Genomic DNA, 24,131 nt, shown 5'->3' with positions numbered 1-24,131 from the left:
CTCTGCAGCAGACAGTAACTTTAGCCCAGGGTAGGAGAGCTGCTATCGACACGTTTCAGTGGTTTTTCCTGCTTTAACATGTTAGATTAACAGTTCCGCAGCTCAGGTATTTGCTGCTAATTAAAACCAGGTGTGTTGAAGCAGATAAACCTCTAAAACATGCTGGATAACAGCTCTCTAAGGCTGTGGAGGCAAACCCTGCAGCTAATCTAACGCTATGGCTAATGGCTACTTACCATTCAGACGGGTTCTGTTGGGTCGGCTCCGGTGGTTTCAGGCAACTCACAAGCTCAAAACAATAAGGCTCAGGCCCGCTTGTCTCCTACAAATAGATTTTGTTCCTTTCTTCTCCATCATGTAGGTAAGGAGGGGGAGAAATGTCCTCTACTTCTAATGACTGCTCAGAGTGAAAGGAGCTAGCTTCGTCTGTTACCCTTCCGTCTTCGTCACTGCCGCGGCTCCGCCCTCTTGGTCTGCCAGGCAATGCCTACTAATGTTGCAATTTTCGAAATTGATATGTGGATGGAAAAGGACTCTGAGGGACGTTTGACCCACCCTTTAAATAAAATTTATTTTCTACCTTCATTCTTTGTTCCTTTATTTTATTTAAAGGGACTTTATGGAGTTTTGAATTTTTATGCTCGCGATTGCCCCCTCAGGCCAAAAGCAGCTTCAATAGGAGGCTCGTGCACGAGGCACGCATGCTGTACGTGCACACGCTGTACGTGCACACTCCTTAACGAAAATAACAGCTGAGACGAAGCTCGGAGAGCTGACAGTCCCGTGTGTGTGTCTGTGTGTGTGTGGCCCGGAGGACAGAGGACAGGAGAATGCGCAGCTAATTAAATCATTTGGTTCTGTACCTTTCTCTTCAGCACAGCCAACAAAGGTTTAAGATGGGTCAGTCCTGCATGCTCAGATCATTCCCTTTCCTTGCTTGAAAAATTGTTCCAAAATGAAAGTTGAACCCACATCTTTTTTTATCTGTGAATTCAATGCCGTTCAGCGAGTCTCAAATAAAAATTTGGGCATCTTACTGTAAAAAAAATATATCATTAATGTAAAAAAGATACTCTAAACCAACCATTTTCACATCTGGAATTGAACCCAGGTCTTATGCACAAGAGCCCGAAATTTTACTAGGCGAGCTAAATCGCTAGTGGTGTGTTCTGCATCTGTAACATTTATATCCTTGATCACAGCTGAGACAACGTTCAAAGAATGGTTTGGAGGGCTATGCCAGAACGTGAACGCGCATGAAGCAGCCTGTTAGACCCGAGCAGCTCTCTTTTTCTGTGATTTTACAGAAAAATAGGCAATCACAATAAAAATACCAGGGCTCATTCAACAGGACCAGGACATTACAGGAGAATGTATGAAGAAGAAATTTATTATTTCTATACATGTTTTGGCTGTCAAACTTCCATAATGCCACTTTAATACACTTTGATGTTGGCTGTAGAACGTAAAGCATAAAACGACTGATTTGTACCAAACTGCTCTTATTCTGCTGGGCCTGAGATCTAACTGGGTCCAATTAAACCTAAATTGTTAGTGCAACCTTGGTCAAACTGGTTACCGCTCATGTCATTAGGTCCGTTTTAGGGGGGCTTCAGCCCCCCTAAAATAATCACAAGCTCCCCCTATCATTTTGGTTTTTTATTTTATTTTATTTTTTTCAGTTAACTTTTTTTATTTGTTCACAGCTACATGCGCAACACAATCACGACACGTATAGTTGGTACAGGAGTTTTTTTTTTAGTCTGAAACAGAAATAATAATGAATGAATATAGAACTACACCGTCGCACACAGGAACTATCAAGAAAGAACTTCCTCCACTTCCTTAACCCCGACAGCTTTGTTGACAAGTCAGGGGGCAGGGGCGATACAGCAAAACCTTTGTATCGATGAGCAAACCCTGCTCAGCGCTCGTAAGTCACTCAACATCACATTAGGGTAAGACAGCAACAGCAGCACACCGTTAACATTTCAAGGTTATAGTTCAAACTTCAGAGGGAGGAAAATGCTACCGCACCGACATGCTAATGCTAACTCCGCTAGCATGTTTACATGCCACAAACCATAATGAAAAGCTTTGATGTCAAGTAAAATGGTCGGAAAACTCCCCTGAAGTGACACGATTAATGGGTCAGCCAGTTCATTGAGTGACAGTGCCACCAACTTGAGCGTACAGTAATGAGTCTGCACAAACAGAACCTGCTCTGCGCTTGTGTGCAGCAGCTGCAGCCCTCTCTGTGGGCTCAACTCTGTCTCTGCACATGCAAATCTCTCCCTGCTCTCCTCAACAAGTAGCCTCTCCAACAGTCAATCACAGACAGCTCTGTTTTATCCAATCAAAGCATGTCCAGGAAACACTGCTTTACAGAAAAACACCCATTTAACAGCTTATTGAACTGCTTTCTGCTGCTGGTTAGCTACCAGTCACCATCCACTGCCTGCAAAATACTTTGTTGTAATTCATGTGTCATGATTAGGGTGACCATATTTGACTTCCAGAAAAGACACAATGCCCATTCCTAAAACTGTTAAACTGAACTCTTTTCAGTTAAAGAGGACTTTTAATTTCCATATATTAAGTGTTTCTTACGGAGCCCCTCTGATGACATGGTCCAAAAAATAAATAAATTGTGGCCACAAAATACTATTTTGAGGCCACGAAATAGCTATAACGTGGGCACGAAATACGTATTCGTGCCCACGAAATACTTATTTGTGGCCACGAAATAGCAGGATGAGGTAATCTGCTGACCCCGCCAGTCACCAGTAGGGGAGCTGTGGGTATAAAAAGCAGACTCGGGCAGTGTTTCCTTCCTTGTTTACGGAAGTAGCTGCACTACCCAAACAGAAGCTGTATTTTGGAACAGTGGCAGCGTAAACTGGATGCGTGTGGATCGCAGTGAGTATTCTGACCAGCTGTTAAAAAGCAGATTGGTGAAAACTGATATAGGCTATATACAGACAGAGGCAACATTTGGAAGCCTGATGAAAGCTGTAACGTTACCGCGTGCCATTGGAAAAGAAGCGTGCTTGCCTCCTAGGTGATCTATTGCTGTCGGCGTGGTATGTGTGTGCGGCACACCCCCCTTGCACGCTCAGTATGAATATTCTTTTCTTGGGTTAATACGGTTTATTACCATTTTTCTTTTTAGGGCCCGAGGTGTTGTGGTGCTATGACAAAGTGTTTTTGAGTCACTGCTGTGACTCCCCCCCTCAACCAAGGAGCGGTTCGATAGAGCGGACCAACCTATTGGGATCTGTTTGGGCCGCCGCTCACTCAGAGCATAACCGAGGATTTTAACCAGTGCTGGTGCTCTGCCGCCAGACGTTCTCCCACCCATCGTGTTGGTTGGAGTGGAAAGGGAGATCCTTTCTCCCCTCTGACGCACGAGGATTCTGGAGCACTATTGTACATTTTAACAGAGTTTATTTTATTGTGGTTTTTAACTTTGATTTGTTTTGTCCATGCTGGAGCCAAGGGTGGTGGCAGTGGTTATTCTGTGTGCGAGTTGGTGTGGGCCCTCCTTCACATCTGTGTGACTGTTCACTGGTTCTTCGGGTGATTTTTAGTATTTAGTTTGTGTTGTTGCTAGAACCTCCAGTGGGTCCACCTTACCTTGGTAAGCTCCAGCCTGGTAATACTAATTATTTTCTTTCCCTTGTTTTAATTCTTCCTTTCTATTTTTAAATTAGTAGTTTAAATTGCCGTCCTTTTAACAAAACATGAAATAAAATTGTGGACTGTGCGTACACCTTGTTTCTGCCGCCTTTGTGAGATCATTGACCCTATGTGTGCCTAAAAGGTACCAATTTTATTTTCCTTGGGTGAAATTCCCAAGGTGGCGTTGTTTTAATCTTTTTACTTAACATTCTGTTTAGTACCAGTAAACCCCATACCACCTTTGCCTCGCCACATTAAGATATTAGCTTCTATTTTGGGATGACGTATTAAAGTCGGGTCCGCTCCAGCCAGTGACTCCGAACCTGACCACAGCTCATGTTACTGCAGCATTTGTTATTCCAGTCCGCGTGGCAGCGGATCGCAGATTCAGCCACACCATAAAACAACAATAAGTCGGTCTGAGGCAAAAGTGAACCTCATGGCTATATCTTTTCCCTACAGACATTTGATTACGCACAAGTAGGTGATCAGCTCAGGTTTTCGCAGGGCAGAAGGAAGGAGAGCGCTCTGGCCGCACAGGTTAAATGTTCAATCAATCAATCAATCAATCAATCAAAGCTTTATTTATATAGCGCCTTCCGCAACCCTGTCAGGAAGCCCAAAGCGCTGAACATGGTACAGTTGTAAGTAATTATATTGAATAAATCAACAATAAAAGAAATTCAAATTACAAAATACAAAATGGAAATTACAAGATAGAAGAAACATTCCGGTAAAATACAAATGTGTGAAACACATTTGGATTGAGTGGATGGATTGAGTGTACCAATGAAAACTGTGGAATGGATTCAACATAAAAGAGGGCCATAATCAAACATGTTCTGGAAACGCCAAGCGGAGGAGGTGTGTTTTTAGGTGATTCTTAAAGACTGGCAGAGAAGGGGACAGCCTAACTGAGGGTGGCAACTGGTTCCAGAGTGACGGTGCTAGGACTGAGAAAGCCCGGTCCCCACGGGTACGACACCTAGACCGAGGGACAGCGAGCAGGCCTTGGTCAGAGGAGCGCAGAGTGCGTGATGGGGAATCTTTGTTCTGGAGAGTGGCCAGATATGGGGGAAACGTTCCTACTTAAAGAAAACCGTTAAATTGCATTTTTTATGCACTACCTGGGCAATCTAAATATTTATTTAAAATGAAATCAAAGGAAATTGTAATAGTATCGAATGTTTATGAATTACTATTTAAAAAATGAAAGTGATGGGGAAAAAGGTCGATCTATGACAGCTGCAGACGCGTTCCAGCGGAATCACGGCTCACGGGTGCACAAGTGAGCACATCTGGGCTGGGCAGCTATTTCGTGGCCACGAAATACTATTTTGAGGCCACGTTATAGCTATTTCGTGGCCACAAAATACTTATTCGTGGCCACGAAATAGCTATAACGTGGCCTCAAAATAGTATTTCGTGGCCACAATTTATTTATTTTTTGAACCATGTCATCAGAGGGGCTCCGTAGTTTCTTCTCTGTTTGGTCAGGCATAAATGATCCCTTGATGTGTAAAAAGAAGTGAACAGTGGAAATGTCCCATGAAAAGAGGAGGGTTAATCAACCTAATTAAATATAATTTTATTAAGTCCTCTTTATCTGAAAAAAGTGCAATTTTCCTGGCAGTATTTCCTGGACATGCTTTGATTGCATAATGGAGAGCTGTCTGATTGGCTGACGGAGAGGCTACATTGCTTTGTAAATTGCAAATTGAGCAACAGCAGGGAGAGATTTGTGCAGGCAGAGACGGAGTTGAGCATGCAGAGAGAGGGCTGCATACGACTGCAGAGCAGGTTGTGCTCTTGCAGATTTATCACTGCACGCTCCAGTTGGTGGCACAAAAATCACTCCATACTAAAAACCTGAATCAGAATATGGCCGAATGTGTATATTATTGACCGTTTTTCTATATTATATATTTTTTCTATAATATATATATATATATATATATATATATATATATATATATATATATATATAATATTATAGGTACATATATGTATCTATAATATAGTTAACAGCCAGTTTTATATATGTCAAGTATTTTCAAAAGCTATATCAAAACATATATTAAAACCTATATGTTTATATGAATTCTTTCCATGTGGGTTGTCAATTGCTTAATATTTCCTATGTTTACCTATGGGAAAGAAAGGAGATATTGTACTCATCTAACTTTAACATAAATTTTGGCAGCTTGATGTGATGTTATGGAAAATGCCATCATCATGAGCAACCAAACATAGGCTATATTAGGCTAACAGTTGTCCATATTCTGTACCATCTATCCACCAATGGCTGTTTCAATTATTGTGAGTGAAAACTAAATGGCATAGTAGCTTTTGTTTTTGGCATTAGAAATTGAAAATGTTTTTCAATGTGTTGGCTAGATGGATATACGAAGATTTTTTAAGAGAGTGAGTGAGGAACAGGAGAGAGACCAGGTGGTTGATGCTGAGGAGATCTGCATGGTCAAGGTCAGTGATCTACAGGAAACAGGGGCGAGCGCACCGTTATGAGCATTTACCTGAGCACAAAGTTCCCAAGCAAAATTGAACAGTTTTCTATTTAGGAGTGAACATGTAAGAGACATTGAGAAAAAAATAACTATAATTATCATCTGGCCTGCAACCTTATGTCAAGTTGTATCTGTATAGTTGACTTTCTGTATTATAAGTTCTACTACTTGCTGTATATTTTTATATATACTGTTATTTTGTCTTGTAATTGTTAATTACACACTCCTTTATTCCATATCATAGCAGTGTTATTCATATATTAAAACTGTCAACTGCACACTCATTTGGCAGAATAAAAGTTTGACAATTATTCATTTGTTCTTTATCATCACATTTCAGTAACATTTATAATTAAACAATTTGTAATTAAACAAATTAAATAAATGACTACAACATTTCCCCCTGTTAAGTGCAGTAGACTGAAATGAATATCTTTATTTGGAAATATAACATATCAAATTTTTTATGGACTTACATAAAATCTTTCTTCAACATAGACCCCACTAATGAACTGATTAAGTATTATTTTTTCTAAAAAGAGAGAAAATGCACAAAGGTAGGAAAGGAAAAGTGACAAAATAATAGGTTTTGTTAAATGTTCTTCATATAATGAATTAATTGACAAAGTTTTTGCAGGGTGTGACAAAAAACGTTCAAGGTCAAGCTCCTGGGGCTAAGCCCCCCCATATCTCAATCCTAGTGACGTCCATGCTGGTTACCAAAAAATCCAAACTTGGTTGTCTTTCATCGTGGTGTGAGGTTATGTTAGAATAATTCATCAACAAAATATTGTTTTAATGACCCATTTAATTAGATTTTAATTTTACTTAATTGTATGGAATTCATGAATTCATCTTTAATTTTATGGAGAGATTAGGCTCAGAGTTCTTATGGAAACACAATTTATTAGTCAGTTAGTTATTCATTCAAATCTGGGTGTCGGGTCTGAGTTAAACCCGGGTCTGGGTTTTGGGTCCGAGCTGAACCCAAGTCCGGTAATCGGGTCTGAGCGAAACAGTCAAGGTGTTGGGTCCGTGCCAAGCCGTGTCGGTGTCGGGTCTGGGTCGAGCCCAGGTCTGGTTTGGTAGCTCCAGGTGGAAGGTGCAGCCTGATTCTGAAGCTGAAGGCTCATAACAGAACCACGACGACACCTCCACTGCAGCAACCATGCGAGCTGCAGACACCACTCAACATCACCTGGGTTCTGTTGGAACCAGAACCCTTCTGCTAGCGGGCGGGTTCAGAACTTCTCCCCTTTTACTACCTGGTGCACGCGCCCCGCTGGCATAACTAAACTTCCAGGATTTACTTGGAGCCGGTCGAACCACCGGTTAATGACACCGATTCAGTGTTCTGGTTCCGAATAAGCTTTATGGATCAGTGGTCCCGTGAGACAGAAATACGAGAGAGAAGAGCAAAATAAAGTGTTTTAGTGGTGGACCGGAACGCGCCTGCATGGGCCAGCAGCGCGGTCCGGGTTCGGATCCAGGATTAAAAGTCCGAGCGTTGACTTGTCAGAACTTCGTGTTAAGTCAGCGGGTTCACTAATATGATGAACACACTCCGTGTCACTAATATCTCACCAGTACCACTTATTTCTGCTGCAGCTCGGACTTCCGCTGCTGTTCCCTGTGGTCCGGAGCTCGGTTCTGATTAACTCGAACTTTTTTCTCCAGCTCACCCCTCTCTCATAAATTAAATAACCCCGATATTTTAAATTAACCCCGGGGTAACGGAAGCTGTAATTTGCACCAAACTTACCCCGGACGCTTCCACATCCTTTCTGTTCACTTTTTCTTCACTTTCGACAATTTCCCGAATTTTTAATAATTTTTTTCTCATATTTTTTGGTAGACGCGGCGGGCCTGAAAATTGTTTGCTTTCTTCTCTTTCGAGCAGCCATTGTGTATGCGCTGCGATGCAACCGCACTATGCCCTGGTCACGCCCATTTCGGGTGCTCTGCGGCCTGTGATTGGCTCACCTCGCAGTCACTCTCCTTCCAGGTTCCCCTACAGGTCATCTCTGTGAAGCACTAGCTTTTGGACTTGCTAGATATTCTGTCAATCGCCGAAACCCGGTTCGATCCATTCGACAAAGGTAGAAAGACTAGAGTACCGTGAGGACCTCTGATTGGCTGATAAAGTTGTTAGTCTGCGCGTGCTGCTGTTTCCTGAGCTCCCATTGGCTGACGTCGCTGACAGCCGTCGATGACGCGGCAGGAGAATTTCCTGGTGCGGAGTTAGCATGTTTTGCTAGCTGTAGCCGATCCGTGGAGCTCCAGAGACACTCTTCCACTCCGGGCCAGGAGTTTCGCTTCAGTCCTCAACGATTCAGATGTGAGCTCAGTTATTCTGCAGAATAAACGACCGGAGACCTTTTAAACCGGTGAAGTCCAGAGGGGCTCGGTTCAGGCGGTGAGAAGGTGGTGCAGGTAGGTCATACACCGGTAGACAACATGAACATGACTACGGACCATTTGGTTCACAGCCCGGTCTGTTCTGACAGGCGGACACGTTCACCTTCAGCTGGCGTGTGTCAGTCAGGTCCTGTCATGGTTACACCTAAAACACACTTTCGCTTTCAGGTGAACCGTGCTGTAATGTTCCGATTGTTTACTTAGACCAAGAGATGTAGAGAAGAATAACGTTTTCTACAGTAATTATTCTTATCTGATCAGAACCCCATCAGAACCATCTAAAGGACCAAATAGGATACGTGTTAAACAGAGAGCCACTGACTCTGGTTAATCTCATAGAACTATAATTACCTGAATATAAAAAGTACTATTATGATCACAGGAGTAGAAACAGGCACGTGTCCTGCAAGCGTGGTGTGTTCAGGGACCTGGTGAAGCTTCAGACTTTAAAGATGCATTTACAGGCCAGAAAAAGCCATCTAGTCTCGTACTCAGCTGATCATAAATGTTGGTCACGTATGATTTATACGGTAATAGAAGTGTGTTTGTTATTGTGTCATACACCACCTGACTGTCAGAAACACACCTGGTTATTCTTCAGAAGGGTATGAAGTTCCCATCACTCTGGTTCAAAGACAAAATAAAATTATTGCTGGTATATTAAGTAGTGATTATTTACTGATTTCCTTTTTATTACATTATTTTTGTGAACAGTATATGGTTTGATGATCTCTACTTTTGGAGCAACCAAGCACCAGCAACACCTAAACCCTCTTAGGCTGGTTCACCACCAACCCTAGACCGCTCCTCCCTCTGCTCACAGATCCGCACTTACCCCAAAACAGGCTCTGGACTGTTGGGAACCAGACCTCGTCCAGCAGAGTCCTGAACGTAGAAGTACTAGATAAAAGTAGAGTATGCTTACTTGTGGAATCCCCCTTTTCCTGTAAACCTGAACCTTTTATTTGTTGTAGTGTATGACAGATCCAGATGGATAAAAACTCCATGAAGGCTCGTAATCAGGACATCAACCCATGTTTGGAGGTGAGGTCATCATCATGCCGTAGTGTGTCTGACTTGTCAGCTGCTGATCTGTGACTGGTTCTGGTTCTCAGGAAGGTGATGCCTCCCAGAAATGTCTTGACTCTTACAACTATGATAAGAGCTTGTGTTCGGCCTATTTCCAGAGATACAAGGACTGTAGGAAGTACTGGGTGAGTCCCACTGGGTCAGGAATAGCTCTGGTTCTGGCTCAACAGCTGATGGTAGGACCAGACACAAACATTGTGTCACTACAACACCATCCAGTGGTCATTCAGGGTAATTGCACCACGAGGGACAAACAGCTCAGTACAGATGTTCTTTTTATTACATCTTCATGTAGATTTGTTTCTAGGAGCCTGAAGATGACCTGTCAATTTATTTTCCTGTTTTTGATTTATTTATTTTTGTAGCACAACGTGATGGTGCAGAGGAGGCGAGATGGTGTGCGACCCAACATGCCCTCTGCTGCTGAAAGGCTGGAGATGCTGGAAGCCATTGGAGGGAAACCTTATTGACTATAGAGATGTTCACAGAGAGTTAGCTCCACCAGAGAGGAGACTGAGGACTGCCATTTTGGCCTGCTGTTCTACTTTTAGAACATCCAGGAACCACACCTGCAGTGTGTGAGCCAGGAGCTCTGCTGGGAACATCTGGAACATGAAGAAGCAGCCACTTGATCTTTCAGAGCTTTTGAAGTTCTGGATGCAACAGGGAGCTGATGAAGTGATGCTGAAACAGGAGAAAGTCATCTGGAGCCTCTAGACCAGTGGTCCCCAATGGTGGGATCGGGCCCCACTGTGGGTCACCAAAAATACACAGGGTGTTGTGAAATGATTTCCAGAGATTGAAATAAAATGAAAACAACCACTGAAGATTTGATTTTAGCATGATTGTTACAAAAAACTCGACTAAATGGTCATAAATGAATATAAGTGAACATGAGCTGTTGCAGTTTTCTTTATTTCCTGAATTATTGAACTTTTTAAGCATGTTTGCTTTGTCAAATCAGATACATGGGCTCACGTGATTTGACAATTGCTATTTTGTGGGTCTGAAGCTGAAATGTTTGGGATCCACTGATAGAGAACCCTTTGAACATCGGAGGAAGTATGTCTGACGAGACAGAGAATTACAAACCAGGTCTGGAAGTAATAAGTTTATTTGCTTCAGTGTGGGTCAGAGTTGTCCTGATTTTAGCAACATCTCACAGATGGAAGAAGACGGTCCATGATTATATGAGGCGTAAAGGGCAGAACTTGGTCCTGGTTAACATGGTCCTGGAGGACAAGGCGTTGAATGAAGACAGGGTTTGTTCCTGAGGGGCTCAGGTACAGAAACCACAACCTCATGCCTGTGATGGGGCTTCATGGGTAAATAGAACAGGAGATTTTTCACTATTGACACAGTCTCGCGAGAGGATGCGAGAAAATCAACAAGAGCGGATCATTTATGGTGATGACTATAATTCTACATTAAGCACAATTAAACTCCTCGTGCTTGTAAGAGAACCCGCGATATCCGGTCAACTAGTGATGGGATTTATTGCTCCTTCATGGGAGCCGTTCATTAGTCGGTCGTTTACCTCAAAGAGCCGTTCAAAAGACTGACTCTGAACGAAGTGAAGCCAAGAGAGCTGCGGTGTCCATGAGGGCGCACGGGGCTCCTCTACGGTTCTATGGTTGGTTATCTATGGTTCCTAAAACGTCCGTCACAGCAGTGGGTGGAGATTTGAGCGGGTGAGTTTGGCCGACTTCCAAACCGCGGGAAACGCAGAAACGTCACCGATGCAGAACAGAGCCGGTGCTGAAGGTCTCAAGTGAGCAGGAAGCGGCTCGGGACTTCCAGGAGGTAAAAAAAAAAATCAGGTTCTTTCTGCTTCCTATAAAAGTCACATTTGACTGGTTTAAACCGGATCTTAGCTGGTTCAACCGGATAATTCCTGCAGGAATATCAGAACATTTCTGCCAAATTAACATAAAAACATGAAGTACTAGTTTATAAACCCAAACAGCAACTCTCTGCTCGTCAGGGTCAGAAATAATTTCACCTAAAGAGAAAAACTGATTAACTGTGTTATAATTTTAACAAGCCTCTGTAGGCCAACTATAATGTTTTAGCGGTAGGAGTTGTTGGCTTGTCCCCGAGCACAACCACCGCTGCTTCTCACTGCTCCCAATGGGGATGGATCAAATGCAGAGATGTAATGGCACCAGCGTGTGATTAATGATGCCTAATGGGAAGTCTTTCTTCCAGCTGATACATGGTTTCCTTCTGAACTCCATAGGCTAAATGACGCATTAATGATGAAGTTACGTTACCTGTGGGTGAAGTTAGCATGGACCATTTGAACAGAAGCTTCATGAACCTTAATCCTTGTTCAGCTGCAGAGACAAATGTCCGCTTCTCCTTAGTCATCTTTTATCAAACCTTAATCCCAAGTGGATATTTGTGTTTAGCACAGGGATACTGAGGTAATCTACAAATATTCTGGTGTAGTTCACAGACTTTGATGCTCTCCACCTGCCTCTTCATGGATATATACGCTGACCTCTGCACTTCATTTGGGTGAGTTTAATTCAACCTTTCTCCTGAAAATATAGTTGTGGGAAGGTGGAGAAATGAGGGCCCGGGCAGGATACGATCCCCAGACTCCCGGGTGAGAGTCATGCGTGCTTACCAGTCAGACAAAGGGACACCACCTTGGCCAAGTAGCCTGGGCTCATGATCGGGACACTGACAGGACGCTCACACTGTCACATCTTCCCCCCCTTCCACAAGCACGTCCTCGTGCTCCCGCGCAGGGTGCCACAAACTTCACATCCACGGACCTTCTTGACAGTACTACATGGATCCTGCCAACAACGCTAAATGTGGCGGAGCTCGTGGTAGGGTACCTTCTTTATGAAGCTTGTCCCTTTAACCTTGATTATTTACTAGCCAAACTGGGAGAACACACAACAACGCCACCTTGGGAATTTCACCCCAAGGAAATAAAATTAGATACGTCTAGGCACACGTAGGTTCATGCTCCGAAGACGAGGCAGAAACGAGGTTACAAAAAGTTCAAATTTATGTTAAATAAAAGACAGTTTAAAAAGTCATTTAAAATACTAATTATAAAAAAGGGGGAAATTTATACAAAGAAAAATAACTAGTGCCACAAGGCTGGAGCTCACCAAGGTGTAGTGGGACCACTGGAGGTTTTAAAATTAAATACAAAAATCACCCAAAGCACAAGTGAGCAGTCACGCAGATGTGTAAGGAACCAACTCCAGCTCGCACACAGCAAACGCTACCAGAGAACCACCGCCACCACCCTTGGCTCCAGCCTGGACAAACAGGGGTTAGAAACAATTAAATGAACACTGTTAAAATATAAAATAGTGCTCCAGAGTCCTCATGCGTCGGGGAGAGAGGGGTTCTTTCTATCCACTCCAACCGGCACGCTGGGTGGAAAACGTCTGGTGAAGGAGCGCCACTAATTGTCCAATCCGGCTTGGCTGCGCTCCAAGTGAGCGGCAGCCCAATCGCTCCAGGTAGGTCGGTCCGCTCCGTTGAACCACTCCTCAGTTGTTTGGGGGTCACGGCAGTGACTCAAAACAATGTTTCACAAGCACCACAACACCTCGGGTCCTAAAAGATAATAAACCTTGTTAACCCCAGAAAAGAATAGTCATGACTGAGCGTGCAGGGAGGGGGCATACCACGCCAACAGTAGGGCACACTAGAAGGTAGGCACGCTTCCCGTCCAACAGCACGCAGGTAAAGTTACAGCTCTCTTATGGAGCTTCCAAATGTTGCCTCTGTCTGCATACAAGCCTGTATTAGTCGTCACTAATCTGCTTTTAATAGCTGATCAGAGTAGTCACCGCGATCCAACACACGTCCAGCTTACACTGCTACTGTCCAAAGTGCAGCTACTTCCGTGAGCAATGAAAGAAACACTGACTGGGTCTGCTTTTTATGCCCACAGCTCCCCTACTGGTGACTGACGGGGCCAGGTGTTCTTTATTATAATCAGGAGCAGGTTACCTCATCCTGCTACATAGTGTTGCCTGAACCAGCAACAATATATCTGCCTTTATGAAACACACCATGCTGACGTATCATCGTAATACAGGGTGAATGAGGAAGGTGCCGTGGTGACATGGCGATGCAGGAAATTTACGGCTTTCGTACCGCCAATCTTGGTAGTAATATTACTGCAACACCTTACTTGTGAATAAAGATCACACCTTGGCAAAAACAGAAGGTTTTGTCATGATCACATAGGGAAGGTCCCCAGAGGCCCGGCCGGCAACCACATTGAAAGTAGAAGCGGACAGTAAGTTTTGCTTTTGTAAATGGAGTCAGCGGAGACAGCGAACTGGAGCGATGCAGAGATCCGGGAGAATTTCTCCGTCAGATCTGATCACCACACAGTTCACGGAGCTGTGGAGGACAGCTACTGTTAAGATTGTCTTGTCAAAAAACACTTAAGGAGAGCAGCTTTAATCCCAATAGAAAGCAAGTTAAGCCCAAGCTACAATGAACTCTTGTGACTGTGCAGAAACCGCCCCCCAAACCCCCTTTACCAGTGCCGTGGGAACATATTTTCCTAAGGGGGTGCTGTGATCAGCCACATACAAAAAAACCACACATGTGTTTAACATGTTTAACCCTCCCACTGTCCTAATGGGTGACCCCGCGAGGAAAGTTAACCATTTGAGCAGGTTTGATGGTTTATCCCTTGGGTCCATGTGGCAGGGGTGAGTAGTGAGCACCACCTCACCCCTGCCACGTGGACCTCAAGGGATAAACCATCAATCCTGCTCAATGGTCAACTTTCCTCGCGGGGTCACCCATTAGGACAGTGGGAGGGTTAAATATATTTATGTGTAATAGTAGGAAACCTTAGTTTTTCTTTGTTCATTCTTCAACATAACAGCAGCTTATTACCATCAACACTGGGAAAATCCCACAAATGACAAGTCAAAGCTTCCAGAATCCACACTGAACCGCGTGTTGGCAAGGAAACTGATGCTCTGCAGCTCTTCAGACAGTTGATCTGACACCTAAGTGTTTATCAACAGAAACAGAACCACCCTCCAAGAACATCTCCTTAAATGTAACGGAAACTAAAAACAAAACTGAACAATTCCACCCGTTGCTTATGTACACGTGATACCACAGAAAACGGTTTCAAGCCAGTATCAGCAAACATTGGTGCAGTAACACACTGTCACTAGTTTTTACACGCTTTTTTTTTTACAGCGCTTTGTGTTCTGCATCTGAAGGTTTGAACTCTGAGAATGTTTAAACACGAGAGAAAAGTGAAAACGTTAATGCATATCTGAAAAAAGTGCATAGGGTGTGTAGTGAGGGGTTTTTGCGGCGGTGCGCTGGGACGAGCATGTCTGCGGGGAGAGGAGCGCGCGCTGTGCCAAAGCTGGAGCACATCAGTAATCTGCACCCCCCCCCCAGGAGGAGGAGATGCAAATCTGCTCAAATGGTGGAAACAAAACCGGTGAGAAATGGAGTCTGGTGTGTTTTCGTGTGTGACCCAAAAGGTAGCTGCGTACGCTAAACATGTAAAAATTAAAGTTGACTACTTTGTGGATTTTGCGAGTTATTTTTAGAACGTAACTCACGCGATTAAGGCCCGCTGTAACGAGCCATGGACGTAATTTGGGGGGGGGGGGGGGGGGGGGACAGGGGGGGCATGCCCCCCCCCCCCACACACACTTTTTCCAAAGTCAAGTTTTGACCCCTGCACTTTTTACCATCCAAAAACAATATTACGCTATATTAAATTGACACTGGTTGAGGTCTAGGACCAAGCGGAAAAAAAACGTTTGTGTCGAAGCCTGTTTCCCATTAGAGCATACTGTAAAGATACCACCCCCCCCCCCCCCCACACACACACACACACACACACACTTCTAAAGGGAAAATTGCATCCATGTAACAAGCACAGATCTGATCAACCTTTCCACACAGAGTGAACAAAGAGCAGTAATCCAATCGGTCTTGCTTACTTTATGATGACACTCCAAAAGTGTTCCTGCGCTCTAGAATTGCGCTGATGAAACGCTGCATCATCATGTCTCATATATCCAACTGTTCCACAACATTTCCACACAGGTGTGTGTAAAGTTCCCTTGTTCTTTGTAAATACGTCAATAAATGTTACGCCGGTTTACATCTAAGTGGCGGCCGCATTAATTAACGAAAAACCAACATGGAGCTCTTCTTTGAAACGCAAGGATTATGAGTAAAATACCAGAAAAACATCTAAATACATGAACAAAAAGGAATATAGACAATCTAGTGGGTTTCTCATCCCGATAACGAATCAAGAGGCAAGTAAACAAACAAGTGTCCCTGTGTACACACATATCTTACGTCTTATAAATAAGATAGCTCAGTCTATGTTTGACATACATAAATGTTTTTGAAATAATATTACGTGTTTGTAGTTGTGTTCAATGAAACCCAAAACAAAATCTAATAAAATAATTTTACTTTTGCTTGCAGAACATCAACATGCATTTGATTTATCATCCACAAGGGGGTGCTGCAGCACCCTCAGCACCCCTTACTTCCCAGGGCCTTGCCGTTTATACAGCCATTGCATTACCTTTTGTGAAAGGCACTTGGTGCCACAGTCTGACTACTTATGAATGACCGAAGGCTCCCTGATGTTGTCTCAGCTTTGCAGCAAACTGGCAACTTTATTATATCAAAGAGGCTTATGATTCCATGGACTATTCCTAAAACAGAGGTCTTGAAATCCAGTCATCCAGGGCCCCTATCCAACATGTTTTAGTTGTTTCCCTGATTCAACAGACTTGATTCAATGGTTGAATTACTTTTTTTGCCTGTCAATCACTTGGTGATTAAAAGAAGGTGTGTCGAAACAGGGAAACAACAAAAACATGCCAGATAGTGGCCCTCGAGGAGCAGAGTTCAAGACCCCTTCCCAACCCCTGTGCTACTGTCACAGTGTAATGGGCTTGGTCAACAAACCTCGGTGATAGTTACACTTTGCTCATAGGGGATCAGTGTGTCCCTCAAACTTTAAATCAAACTAATTATTTAAAGTCCAAAATGTATCAGTTTGAGTTCAAGGAGCTTATCTGTGCGCAAAACTGCGTAATCTTGCTTTCAAATTGAGAATATATATGCTTTTGAAATATAAGTAGTTTAATTCCATTGTTTCTAACAACTCTGAGGCCAAAATGATAGTGGGAAAGGCAAAGAAGTACCGCATTGGCTCATCCTACCACAAATACTTTTGCCATCATTCAGTTCCTGGTAGACAAAGTGGATGATGGCTTGTTTTCTGCATCACTTTGGGTCAATCCTAGTAACATGTTTTATAAGAGAGATAAAACTCTAGTGGAGAAAATGCACTCCAGAGGCCACAGATTCTATGAAATTCTACTTCAGTGGAGCAAGTGTAAGTGAATAAATTGCATAATTGAAGTTATAAACAGTTACCAACCAGGAAAAAGTTGAGTCCCAGCGATGCCGCATAACCACAAAGCAATGGAACAGACACTACCATGTCCAGCAAGTCTCAGAGAAGCCATACAAGTCCTGATCTTAACAACCTGCAGAGATCTTCTCCAGCTGGACTGGCATGGAGCTTGATGCAGGAAGGCTAGGGTAGGAGGAGAGAATGTTGTCTTTTATTATCAACCTGCACAGTTTAATAGCAGAGCAACAGAGATTCAGTAGTATATGGTAATCACATCTTAATTTAGGTCAAGTTTCTATGATACCCAGTAAAAGTTAAGTACAGTTTTGGCAGCCACAGACAGTGTGGTCTACATACTAGAACTATCTTCAAACAGCACTAAAACTGGGCGGACACCGTGCAACTTTTTCACTCGTAGCGTTCAACTCAAACTGTACGACTTCCTCGCAGAGCAGATCTTACGAGTCATGTGCTCACACTGTATGGCCCAGTTCTCGGATGCGACCTGACTGCTCACACTGTACATCTGGTAGCAACACATCGGACCTACTAATATGCTAAAAATAGCAGTTTTTACACAACACATCAGACTTTTTTATTGTGTTGTTATTGGTGTTTTTTGTCCTTCAGGGTTGCTGTAGGACAGGGGTGTCAAACTGGTCCTTGAGGGTCGGCATCCTGCATCTTTTTGCTAGTTTCCCTGTTCCAACACAGTAGATTCACCTGTTCAGCAGCTCATCAGGCTCTCCAGAAGCCTGTTAATCACCTGCTGATTGAAATCAGGTGTGTTGAAACAGGGAAAGCACAAAAACATGTGAGATAGCGGCCCTCGAGGACCGGAGTGTCACACTTGTGCTGTAGGAGGACACACAGGGATTTATGTGGGTTGGAGGAGGAAGACAAAAGAAAGAAATTGAATCAATGTTTTATCAGTTTAATTTGACGAAACACGGCAAACATGCTTTCTTGACAATCCTTGTCATTGTGTTTGAAAAAAAAGCGTATAATTAAAAAAGAACGATGTGTGTTAGTAGAGAAATATCTGGTGAGCTGTGTTGACGCAAGTTTGCACCGTGAGCGGTTCTGGTACTTTTTGGGTTGCAGTCACTCGCAGTGCCGCTTCAACAGTGCAATGAACTCATGAGGTACGAGCAAAAACTCAAACATGGGATAAATCCGTGCAAGCTCACGACTGCTGATCGGGAGCTGGTCATGTGGTGCTAATCGCCTCTCGTTACCCTGTGTGTTTGCGGCAGGTTCCAAGCATTTTCCATCAGTGCCGCGGCAGGCTCAGCGTGGGTTAACTAATGACGCGCTACAACTGCGTTTACTCCTTCTTTATTCATTCCACATCAAAACTGTAACATGATCATGGATCAGCACATGATTACGCAGTATTCAGGTAAACGGTCAACGAAATTGTTTCACCCAAGCTCACCTCGCCATCATCCTTCCTGCCATCAGTCTCTCCTCAACTGTGACAGGTGAAGATAAGTAGCTCAAGGACACACCCACTCCCAACATACAAATCAATACACATTAACCAAAAAACCAAAAACATCCTCATTTTTGGCTCCTACACTCTGTATGCTATGCGGTGTTCGGAACAAAACTCGCCTCAGTCTTGTAGATTCTCGCATGAGGGGAAAAGCGTCTCAAAAAGGTGAAAAAGTCGTACAGTGTATGTCCGGCTTAAGCAGAGCTTGATCTTAGTGCTTGATGGACTCTTCCAGGGCTGACCCTTGTTTGTGATCCTGTTTGTGGTCTTCATGGATATTTCTGGAGAGGAGCGATTTTGGTTTAGGAACCTCAGGGTCTCATTTTTACTTTTTTTGCTGATTATGTGATTTTGTTGGCGTCCTCAAGCCTTGACCTTGGTGTTTACTGAGGTGGTTTATTCGAAGCAACCAGGATGAGACTCATAATGAATCAGTGACACTCGTGCACAATGCCTCACAATGGATGCACTGGCACTCATTGAAGATCACACCAGTGGCAGTACCTGAACGAGGAGAGTGTTTATAGATGTCCCTTGCCCATGATGGTAACTTTCTGATGAACTGATTTGAATTCCCCTGAGCAGTCCTGTTTGGTCTGTGTGCTGAACTGGTGATATTTGAAGTGGAATGTTACAGATGCATGGGTTCCATTAGCAGGTCTGCTATGTTGCCTTCAGGCACTTCAGTACTTTTGTTGCCTCATATTGTTTAACCACATTTTTCAGTCCACATCGCATTCCCAATGTTTATCTGTATATCCTGATGAAGTCAATCAATGGGTCAACGTCTCACGTGTCCTCGTGTAGAGGAAGGGGCTGGTGATTACTCTAATGAATATTGATACGTGATACTGATGTCATTATGTATAAAATAGCTTAACTCATGAGCTGTGTACCACTTTTTCAGACTTCCTGTTTGGATTGCATCTTTACTCCATGCTACCAAACGCCTTAGGAGTGACCATGCTCGTCGTAAGAAGGTTTATCGACTTCTGCAGAGAAAGCTGGTCAGTGCTTTTTAATATTTCTTTAACTGTAATTTGAACCAGTCATTTCATTATGTCGAAGGATCAACTTGAATGCTTTTGCCACTTTCGTTTCTCAGCTACAGGTGTTTGTACATTTGTTTCACCACAGCAAAAGAAAAATGCTGATTGCTCTTTTAAGGGGACTTGTTAACCAAATCTGACTTCCTGCCTATTTTTGTGCTGCCATGTGGGTCTTTACTGCCTCTGTAAATGTTTGCTTTCTATCAGTGTTTGGTTTAGGAATTAGATGCCTAATCAAGTCATTTCAAAAAGGATGAGTTTCTGTTTACCGAGATGCAAAGCGAGGATCTGCTGGCCCACGTGTCTGGGAGAGGAGCACTTGGACCACTCTACTTAGGCTGCCTGAGCCACGATCCGACTGCGGATAAGCAGAAAGAGGTTCTATAAATAGAGAGCCACCATGACCCTGAGTTATGGCTAACACTACTAGCACCTGACTCTGGATAAGTGGAAGATCAATGAAAGAATGGAGACGTGATGCCTCGTTTCCGTGGAGATGTTCTGTCGGTTCAGATCAGTTCTCACAGAAAGATTAGCCAGCAAACCTCTCTGGCAGAGGTTGCTGTACCTACTCTCTGTGTGGAGTCAGCAGATGAGGGAGATGTCAGAACTTCTAAACAGCGACTTTTCTGTTTATATTACAGTCAAACTGAGATGTACATGCTTTTAAATCATATTATATCCTGTTCACAAACATGTCCCATTTCAATAATATTTATCACCAACATCTATTCCAAATATTCCTCTCCAGCTTGAAACTTCACATTTTTAATATATAAGCTGAGGTCAACGCTTAAACCAATCTGGAACCACTACCGGTCCTTCTGGACTCCTAACAGCCTCGTTAGCATGACTGCAACAACACTGCTAACCGTGTTGGCCAAAAACAAGTAATTTGGGAAAGCTACGACACTCACAGATATGGAATATGTAACTCCCAGTTCCCCTTAAATCTGGGGTTGGGCTGCTGGTATTATCCTTATTTTCTGCACCTCAGAAGAACCAAGTATGCTGCTAGAGCTTGTGGAAAAAGGAATACCATCAACACTTGTAGCTCAAAAGTAATTATTATTAGTATTCCAAACAAAAACCTAACTTACATTAAGCATGGTTACACAATTGCAACAAAAAAACCCAACAACAATAAACCAAATTAATTAACAGTCCATCAATCCTAAGATGAACAGCCCTTTTTCAAAGAGAAGGGTGTCTGTCCAATGCAGTTACCTCTCTTTTTTTCTTTTATTTGATTGGAACAGTTCCTCCAAGAGGTTCATTGTCAAGTACAATAAACTTTCCTACCGGCTCGCCACTCTACTAGAGGCTCAGAGGTCCACGAGTAATGAAGAAGGATAATAAAGTCCACTCTAGCAGAGAATCCATGAGGTGTATTCTGGGTCCCAAAAAAAAAAAAAAAAAAAACTGACCGCTGGGTTTTCAATCATAAAAGCTCTTGCTTCTCTTTTCTTTGGATGTTTTGTCAATCCGCTCGTCACCATGATTCAGCCACCTGCGAGGATGCCAGGTGTCAGAGCGGCACCAAGTTGATGGTTTCTGGGTTTGGTCCCAGTTCCTGCATTTCTGAGCTTTTGATTTGCACCGGCCACACACAGCTCTGAGAATGCCAACACACACACACACACACACCAGAAAGGGGGCGGGTTGATTACTTGTCATTTTAATGAGTGCGGGCATCTGTGCTTGCGTCACACGCATCATTCCTTGTTCTGGTGCATATTTCAACAATAGATTCCCCTGAGACCGGTAGAGCTTCAGTACCATCCTGGATTACTACAAACAACAACCAGCTAGCAAGCTACTGCTGCACCCCAGTCAGTCAGGAAGAGTTATTCTCTTAAGCTGTTGGTTAAATGTTTTCCAGAGTTATATGATTATAAACACACAGTGGTAAAACTGGCAGCTCATTGTTTTATTTATCTGTAGATTATTGAATTGCATCGGGACAGTATGATGGAGCTATAGGGAGCTTAAGTCACGTCCATCTACTTCCGGACCACGGGTGCCCGGATGAAGGAAAAATGAATGGAAGTCAATGGGGCTAAAAACGCTGTTTTCTAATTCCCCTTGTTATGTCCCATGGGTTTCACATACGATGCCCGTGAATTTTAAATACGCATTTTGATACCAAGAATGTGCTTATTTTCGAACGGGGGGAACGTTATTTTAGGTTTTGTGTTAAAATAAGTCCAGAACTACAAATACGCTTCACGAAAGTGACGTCATCGAACCAGACACGGACAAAAACAGAGGGAAAATGGCTAAGTTCAGCAAACTTCAAATCCTTCTTTCATGAGGAAAAACCACCATAAACCTGGTTATATGGTAAGTAGCAGCTACGCTAGGGGAGAAGAGATGCTGTGGTGACGTCATATATGCAACATGCCAATGTCTAATTTGTAGTCTTGCTAATTACAAACTTTTACAAGCTGATAAATCTCAAAGTACGTGACTGGTGAGCTCGATACACCCATCATTAGTTTTCATTTAAATTGCAGTGCAACACACGTGTGATCCAGGGTCTAAGGCAAAGTGGATCAGAAAATAACGTTTTTAGCCCCGTTGACTTGTATTCATTCTTTCATTCTTCCGGGGACCCATGAGTCGACCGGAAAGGGAGGAGACTTGGGCTCCCTATAGTCAGCTAAGAACTCGAGATGAGAGCTCCCGGTGGGAGAGCTATGAGCACACAAATTAAATATTCAACAAAAGTAAACAAACTGTACCAAGGTTGGTTCTGAAGAACAGAACAGAATCCTTCCTGGTGTCCAGATCAATTCGTAAGTCTCAGTCAAATTGTCTCCAACAGGTCTGCACCTCCGGCAGTGCTATCCAGCTAGTTCGGTTTAACTTTTTTTGGCAATCCAATATCCGTTCATGTTGTCATGACCCAAAAAAAAAATCTAACCTAGTAGCAGAGGTTTCAGACGCTGCATCCGACTGGTGACACATTGTCCTCTGCTGTAATGCTAACGCAGAAACATAGTAGCTCTACTGTTTACCCTAGCGTTTGTGGAGCATTCCTGATGGATGTTATCAGCTGGTTTGGGCACAGATCGGAAGCCATCTTTTGTTTTGAGAGAGTTTTTTAAAACACTGGACTTTCTTAAAAATCCGACCATGAAAATCCAAAAACCTTTTTCAGCTGAGGTTTTAATACTATTTTACACATGCCATTCAAAGGAATTTTTGCCTCTGGACATTTACTTTAAGCCAGACTGTAACCACGATTTCACAGCCTGCTTGTTAAATTACTGCCATTACTGAGTGGGATTTTAGATGGATTACTTCTTCAAACCAGTGCTATTCCGATCTTAAAACCACCTGATGATGGCGACAGGTCATAGATGGTTACTGGCGTGAGAGTAGTCCTTGATGATATTGCCTTCTCTACTGAGGTAACGAGAATTGGCAATGTCCTCCAGGCTTGGCAGAGAGCAGCCAGTGATCTCTCTGCAGTACTTTCCTGTCTACAGTTGAGCACCCCGCGTACCATGTTGTGATGCCGTACGCTAGGATGCGCTCTCTCTATGGTGGCTCTGTAGAATGTGACCAGCAGCCTCTCCTCTAGATCGTTCCTCCTGAGCACTCTCAGGAAGTGAAGAAGCTGTGGAGACAATATTTGAAAAATTGTAACTTTTCTTTCAATATTGTTTCTAGAGGTGTGAATCTTCACTCGTCTCCTGATTCGATTCGATTACGATCATTGGGTCAACGATTCAATTCGATTAGATATCCTGATGCATCACGATTATTTCATATTAATTTGTTTTCATCGATAAATATAAGATGTCAGATAATTGCTTTTTATTTTTCTTTATTTTATTTTTTTGATCAAAAACGTAATTGACACAACCTGCCATCCCTCAAAAGCTCTCAATTCACAACAGGTTAGGACAAAACATTTTAGACATTTAAGATTTAACAAAGTAAAACCATCTGTTTCCTCGTTCAACACTCAGGCTGAGAAGAACACGCTTTACAAAAATTCACAAAATCTAAAAAAGTACTGAAGACCTACAGGACACATAATGTAATAATAAAATCCATAATGGGTTCATATATGAGTGTTTAATGTCTCTGAGCAGCTCTAGAGTCAAATATTTATGCCACAGTTCAAGGCTGTCAGAAATAACACCAAATGAAATGTTTGACTTAGTTTATTTTATTTGAACCCAGTGGTTCATTTCTGAAATGTTGGAGAATGAATCAAGTTCTGTTTGATGCAGAAAATAATAAAACATAAAACTAATTCTACACTTCCAATAATATTTAAGATGTGTGTTTTATTCTTTCTGATAATAACACCAGCAGAAGGCTGTGGGCTGGATTAGGATTAAATTACCCAGCTGATGGATCTCTTTCACTAACCAGCTAACTACAAACCTTTCCACTAACCTGTCCTGTGTAACCCTCATGTCCATGCTGTCTCTGGA

The 24,131-nt window shown here is 43.0% G+C and overlaps 2 protein-coding genes across 4 annotated transcripts in view; one reads left to right on the top strand and one right to left on the bottom strand.

Annotated features, from left to right (window-relative positions):
• The window catches only part of plag1 (pleiomorphic adenoma gene 1), a 30,240-nt gene extending 21,967 nt beyond the window's left edge, over positions 1–8,273 (bottom strand). For both annotated transcript variants that reach the window (XM_070553046.1, XM_015954824.3), the window contains exon 1: positions 7,969–8,273. The gene's annotated coding sequence lies outside the window, so the exon portion shown is untranslated. The remainder of the gene's footprint in view (positions 1–7,968) is intronic.
• Positions 8,274–8,422: 149 nt separating this feature from the next.
• chchd7 (coiled-coil-helix-coiled-coil-helix domain containing 7) lies at positions 8,423–10,605 on the top strand. 2 transcript variants are annotated; one of them, XM_054751368.2, is made up of 4 exons: positions 8,423–8,639; positions 9,599–9,668; positions 9,740–9,944; positions 10,079–10,605. In XM_054751368.2, exons 2-4 carry the CDS (start codon positions 9,615–9,617, stop codon positions 10,138–10,140), a joined length of 321 nt encoding a protein of 106 aa, XP_054607343.1. In that variant the 5' UTR covers positions 8,423–8,639; positions 9,599–9,614; the 3' UTR covers positions 10,141–10,605. The 2 variants fall into 2 exon arrangements, with proteins under 2 accessions (XP_054607343.1, XP_015810314.1); XM_015954828.3 differs by having other exon boundaries at positions 8,449–8,639; positions 9,740–9,838.
• The last annotated feature ends 13,526 nt before the right edge of the window (positions 10,606–24,131 follow it).

Source organism: Nothobranchius furzeri, chromosome 7 (genome assembly GCF_043380555.1).
Source record: "Nothobranchius furzeri strain GRZ-AD chromosome 7, NfurGRZ-RIMD1, whole genome shotgun sequence".
In the NCBI taxonomy this organism is placed as follows: Eukaryota; Metazoa; Chordata; class Actinopteri; order Cyprinodontiformes; family Nothobranchiidae; genus Nothobranchius; species Nothobranchius furzeri.
Note: the sequence above shows the minus strand (reverse complement) of the source record. Positions and strands in the feature narration are given on the sequence as shown.

Excerpts from the sequence above, each read along its gene's own strand:
- chchd7 (XM_054751368.2), top strand. The coding sequence starts at position 9,615 with ATGGATAAAAACTCCATGAAGGCTCGTAATCAGGACATCAACCCATGT. Across the intron at positions 9,669-9,739 it reads ACATCAACCCATGTTTGGAG|GAAGGTGATGCCTCCCAGAA; the intron begins GTGAGGTCATCA and ends TCTGGTTCTCAG. Across the intron at positions 9,945-10,078 it reads CCATCCAGTGGTCATTCAGG|CACAACGTGATGGTGCAGAG; the intron begins GTAATTGCACCA and ends TTATTTTTGTAG.